Raw genomic sequence first — 6000 nt, 5'->3', positions numbered from 1 at the left:
ACATTACCTTCGTTCCCTTGATGACAAATCTAATTCTAAAACTAAAATGGCCAACAGCTAGGAGTATAATCTACCTTGTCTATTTACAAGATAGCTTACATTGTAAAAAGCCGTAACCTGCTCCTTCAGTCTCACAAGTATAGAAGATGTACCGTGGATTTGCATGGATGTGGAGAACCAGCAAGTCCTTCCCGCAGCCTGGCCAAGGGGAGCCCATTGGTGTAGATGGCCAGAGGGCTGCAGAATAATCTTCCTGAACACGTGTGACTAAAGGCTGCTTTCCCTTTTTTAATTTTAATTTTTTTTTTGAAGTATACTTGATTTACGATGTTATCTTTTTTTTTTTTGGCTGTGCCACGCAGCTTGTGGGTTGGTTCCCCGTCCAGGGATTGAACCCGGGTCAAGGCAGCGAAAGTGCCGAGTCCTAATAAGCACTGGACCACCAGGGAATTCCCGTGTTATCTTATTTTTTAAATCCCATTCTTTTGGGTGGGATCATAACCCTGTCCTGATAATAAATAGCACAGGAGATTGGCAGATGCACAACGAAGGCTGAGGACATGCTTCAGCTGGCTGGTGAGACCCTCACTCTACCACTAATGGCCTCAAACAGAACAAAGATGCCACCTTCTCTTTTTTTCCCCCCAGGAGAAATATTTATTTATTATTTTATTTATTTATTTATTTGCGGTATGCTGGCCTCTCACTGTTGTGGCCTCTCCCGCTGCGGAGCACAGGCTCCGGACGCGCAGGCTCAGCGGCCATGGCTCCCGGGCCCAGCCGCTCCGGGGCATGTGGGATCTTCCCAGACCGGGGCACGAACCCGTGTCCCCTGCATCGGCAGGCGGACTCTCAACCACTGGGCCACCAGGGAAGCCCGAGAAATATTTATTTTATTCTGAACTGAAAAGTTGAGTTCTGGCCAAGGACGGCACTTTTTAACCACCAACAGCCCCAGCAGGTTCTGAGAGCGTGGCTGAAGTTCAGAAGCCAGATTGTTTTTGTCTCCTTTTCCTGGGGTTGAGGCTGGCAAGCGAATATAATGAAGCCGTAAGAGTCACAGATTCACATTTGTTAAGAGGCCAAAAAAGCCCTTTCCCTCTTCAGATTCTGGGTGGCATGGAAATAAGTAAAATTATTTTGAAAGTTTGTTCAAGTTGTCTTTTTGAGATTTTGAAGCAAATTCTACATCATGAGGAAGGCAGCCTAAAAGATTTCAAGGTGCCCAGTATCCAGACCTTCTGACTATCTCCCCTCTCAATACCTCCCAGCCTTAGAACAGCTGCCCGTTTGCAGAGCTCCCTCTGATGCCATTCACGTGCTCCTCTGGGAGCGGATGGGGCCCAGAAAGGAACACGGACTCCCCTGGGGTCCCAGGGAGCAACGGAGCCAGGACTTGAACCAGCCTCTTCTGATTTTCCATTGGACCCACCTGTTGCAGGTACTGCTGGTCACGGACAACCCCTCTGACAAGACACCGTTTGTAGCAAAGAACAGACCCCCCCAGCTCTGCCTTCCTTCCGCACAATCGCACCACACAGCATGCGTCGGCACCTCCGAACACGGGAAACCATTTGGTAAGACACGAGTATTAAAAAAATAAGCTGCGTGACATTTATTTTGTCTTGTTAACATTAATATCTGTAGAAACATTTTTATTGTCAGTATAAAAATTAACAGGCTTTATTAAATACTTTCTCCAATTTCATAGCACGTTAAAAATCAGTGTCATCTCCATTCATGCTGCATGGCTACAGCAGAGTGAGTAGGTGTTTCGAAAGCAAAACACAGCACTTTCACATAGAATGGACAGCGTGGCAGTATTCTGACGTTGGCATTACGTGGGATTCTTTTGGTGAGGTCCTGCTAGGCGGAAGCAATTCCTTAAAAAGGTGGAAGGATCCCCCAAACTATCAGCAGAACAACTCGGTGTTTCCATTTTCTTCGATGGGACATGAAGTTTCTAAAAGGCTTCTCTGTCGCCAATGAATCTGGAAGCCATTATGAAGATTCGCCGAAGAATACAGGCTAATCTGATCAACGTGCAACTCAGGGGCAGAAGGCCAGCTGCCGGAGAGCAGAACACTCTGCTAGCATCTCAACGAAGGGCCCTCCTTGAGGAATGGACTAAGGCATCTTTTTAAGAGAACGGTGGTACCATTTGTCTTGGCGAGCCCAGTTAAACGTTTATGGGCCCAAAGACAGAGCTGCACCAAAACAAAACGCCTTCTTATTAACGAGTTCTTTTTAACATGGGCATTTAGGTGGTTTAAGAACAATCATCTGACAGCAGAGTTGAAACACAAATAAATCAAAACTTCATTTTCCCCAAATCAGTCCTAGTTTGTGAATATTTCTTTTCAAAGGATCTGATAACTAGTTAAGTCCAAGCAAAAGGTTAGCTAGTCTGATGCGCTGCCGGCATAGAAATGTCACTTAAATTACCAAAAAAAGCCAAAAAAACTATAAACAATTGTTTTGTATATTACCAATTCATTAATAAATTAATGTTACACCATTTTCCCTGAAAGCAAAAGTACTTTTCCACCTCTGCTCGGTGAAAATTAAGAAATTCTGTGTAAGAACAGCATTTAGCAAATAGCTATTTAAAAAAAAAAGAGAGAGAGACCAATTCTCTAGGTGCATTGGGACATCCATTTAAAATCAATACAAAAAATAATTCCTTGTAAATATATAATATATATTTATACATAATTTGAATATATTTACATACACCCAGCACCTATATACTGCAATTGTGCTCTATAAGTATGTGCTGACATATATTTTCTCCATTTATTACAAAATTCACAAGAAATGCAGAATGCATGTTTGCCTTGAGTCTGGCTGGTCCACAGCCAGTACCCACAGTGGGTCATCAGAACGTTATGGCCCATGGCAGTCCACTGCCCCAGAAACATTCTTCTTCTCCTGGTGAAGATTACAAATTCTTTACACGTGTGCTGATTACTTTTCCAATTATTTACTCCTCTGATGCATATACACACACAAGCCAAGACAACAGGCTCCCAGAGGCAGGGCCTCCCTGCTCAGTACAGCTAGGTTCCTGGTGCCGCCCTGTTTGCGGACGGGGGACAAGCCCATTCATGTTTTAACACTGCCGTTTCTATGTGGATACTGAGGAAGACAGGGTTCGTAAGGCATGGGGTCCGGAGAGAAAACAGAATCATCTCCCGAAGAGCAAGAACTCCTTGTGTCAGGGTAACTAGGTGAATACTGTTCAAGAGGCTGACTGAGGTCCAAGTATTCCTGAAAGAAGGGAAGAGAGACGTTTTATTTCATCTCGGGTCAGGATAACAAGGTGAATACGGTTCGAGAGGCTGACTGAGGTCCAAGTATTCCTGAAAGAAGCGAAGAGAAGACTTTTATTTCAAACGCAGGCTCTTGAGACGTTGATATGGGAGTTGGGACAACATGGGGGCACCCCCAGCAGGTTGAGACCTGCCCACCCCGGCTTCCACAAAGACCACCTTGAGACCCCAACTTTATCTCCTCTAGGCTGCCCTTCACTTTTCTTCTCAAGCCATCTCAAATGAACTATCGGCAAGTAGGGAATGTTAACACCCAGCTGAGCAGTCACCTCGACGGGCACAGACCCAAGGACCTGCTTGTTAGACCACACGGTTCAAATCCGCACCCAGCAAAATGGAAAAAACAGAAGGTGTTGTGGATGCCCGGGACCCCTTTCCATAGCCGAGACCATGAATATTTATTTCACGAATTACATTTTACTATTGTAGTTTCCAGGATAATTTAAGGGGAATATGTCTTCATTCAGCAGGTAATTTCACAGATGCAATTCATTACTCTCAGAAGCTCTCTGAGTTGAAAATGTAAACAGGTTCAAAAAAGGCTTGGATATACTCGTGTTTGTTACACCCACAATGGACTGTTGGAGAACAGTTTAGGAAAATGCAGGTTGCGTTTTAACGTTTTGAAGGTTTGAAATTCAAAAAGGGCTCTTCTGCTCCCCGAAGTATCCATCGGTGTTGCTGTCAGAAAGCCCACCCGATGGCCCCCAGATAACATTGCTTCCGACTTGAGACAAGGTGAGAGCTTACTGCCTGCTCTTGTGTGGCCCGTGAGCTAAGAACGGTTTTTTAACATTTTGAAATGGTTGGGAAAAAAATCAAAAGAAGAATAACATCTCATTGTATTAAAACTATGTAAAATAACAAAATTCACATTAAATTTAAATTTTAGGGTCCATCCAGTTTTATCTAAGCACAGACATATTCATTTACACATCGTCCGTGGCTGCTTTCCTGCTACAATGGCAGAGTTGAGTGGTTGCTACAGAAACCCACAAAGAAACCCATAAAGCTGAAAGCTGACTGTCTGGCCCTTGACAGCAAAGGTCTGCAAAGTATGAAAAGATTTCTAAACTGGGGAACTTCTGGGCATCACTGCCTCAACTGGGCTAGCATGTTGGGGTGCTTCTGCTCACACCCCCAAAAGCCAAGGAGAATACTATGACACATGGTTTTGCTGAAGGGGGGCAAAAAGTGCAGACCACAGCACAACCAGCCTCAGTGTTATCAGAAAAGAGCCCACAGAATGTTGGCGACTATACATTTTAAAAGACAAAAAAAAAAAAAAAAAACAACAAAACCCAAACCACCCCTGTAATTCATCACCAGGTTTGGCAAGAAAAAGAGTCCCCATCCAAGAATGGGGGATGTGTCAGTTCCAACAACATCAGGAGGAACTGCACAACTGGAAACAAACACGCCCACCACATCAAAAGAGAACTTTTTTGCTTACAATGATAAAAATGAAATTTTGTCCTAAATGGAACCAATTTTCTCCAGCATATGGTAATGATTTTCAGAAGGAAAGAAACTTCGATTTTTATATCCGTTAGACAATATGGCATTCTGCTTTTTAATTTTAGGATGCTAGATGTAAATTTCAGGGTGAAAATGGGCCCACTTTTAATGTAAATATATAAATAAACAGCATAGAGCACGGACACAGGATCATTAAAATGGAACTTTAGTGCTTTCCCAGTTTCTAACTGAAGCCATAAACGTTCAGATCTGATAGGGAAAAAAGAAAAAAAAACTACGGGTATCAGTGGATTCCAAGTCTAGGGTTAAAGGAACTTATACTAGAAACAACAATTTTGGCAGGAGAAGAAAGTTGGTGTTTTTTTTTTTTTTTTTTCCCTTGAACTGTTCCTTTCAACTTCTGAAGGTCAGCTGTATTCATTTAAATGCAATCTCTCCCTCTATCAGCTACAGTCAGACGCACAGATAATATTGCTGGCTTGAGGCTTCAAATCACAATATTTGATTATTTTTTTAAAAAATCAGTCTGAAACTATTAAGTGCATTATTTTAAAATAAAGGTATTCTTTTCCTTCTAAAATATTTAGGCAATTTTAACCTTTTTTTGCTGTTATTAAGACAATTGTAGGGTTTTTCTCCCCCCCCCCCCCCCCACTGTTTGGAAGAACACTATTCTACATCCTCATTAAATATCTCTAATTCATTCACTAATAAGTTCTCCCTATTGTGGGGTTTTTCTGGCCTTGATGGGTTTATCATCTTTCCTGCTCAGACCACTTTGTTCCCACAACCAGAGATGACTCTCTCCTTATGGTGAAGCAGCCACTGACATGGCCGAGTTTGGACAATGAGTGAGAAAAAAGGGTTTCTTTTGTTGGTATAGATTATAAATATTTTCTAGAAAATAAATATTTTAACAAAAGGTATGAATTTTCACTTAAAGATCCTGTAAGTCACTCATTAAAGGAAACTCTGTGTACATTTACGCTGTGACCAGGCAGGGTCACATCATTATATAGAAGCTGGAATGTGTCATGTAGAAGCTGGAATGGCACAACTTCAATGCATCCCATCAAGCTCATCAGTAATGGACCATCAGCAGCCCTCACCCTAATGACCAGGGCAAGGAATCCAACCAGCACAGAAACCCCAGCTCCTTCCCACACAAACCCAAACACTGCAGTCGGAC

The 6000-nt window shown here is 42.7% G+C and overlaps 1 protein-coding gene across 15 annotated transcripts in view; it reads right to left on the bottom strand.

Annotated features, from left to right (window-relative positions):
* Positions 1-1608: 1608 nt before the first annotated feature.
* The window catches only part of FGFR2 (fibroblast growth factor receptor 2), a 104205-nt gene continuing 99813 nt past the window's right edge, over positions 1609-6000 (bottom strand). For 12 of the 15 annotated variants that reach the window (XM_060033935.2, XM_060033931.2, XM_060033937.2 and 9 more), the window contains one exon: positions 1609-3270. In XM_060033935.2, coding sequence (XP_059889918.1) covers positions 3106-3270 — 165 coding nt within the window. In that variant the 3' untranslated portion in view covers positions 1609-3105. Of the gene's footprint in view, positions 3363-6000 lie in introns of all 15 variants that reach the window. The other 3 variants (XM_060033933.2, XM_060033934.2, XM_060033946.2) reach the window with 1 other exon arrangement.

The sequence above is a fragment of the Delphinus delphis genome, chromosome 16, assembly GCF_949987515.2.
Source record: "Delphinus delphis chromosome 16, mDelDel1.2, whole genome shotgun sequence".
Classification (NCBI taxonomy): domain Eukaryota; kingdom Metazoa; phylum Chordata; class Mammalia; order Artiodactyla; family Delphinidae; genus Delphinus; species Delphinus delphis.
The sequence above is the reverse complement of the archived record's forward strand: the minus strand, read 5'-3'. Positions and strand labels throughout refer to the sequence as shown.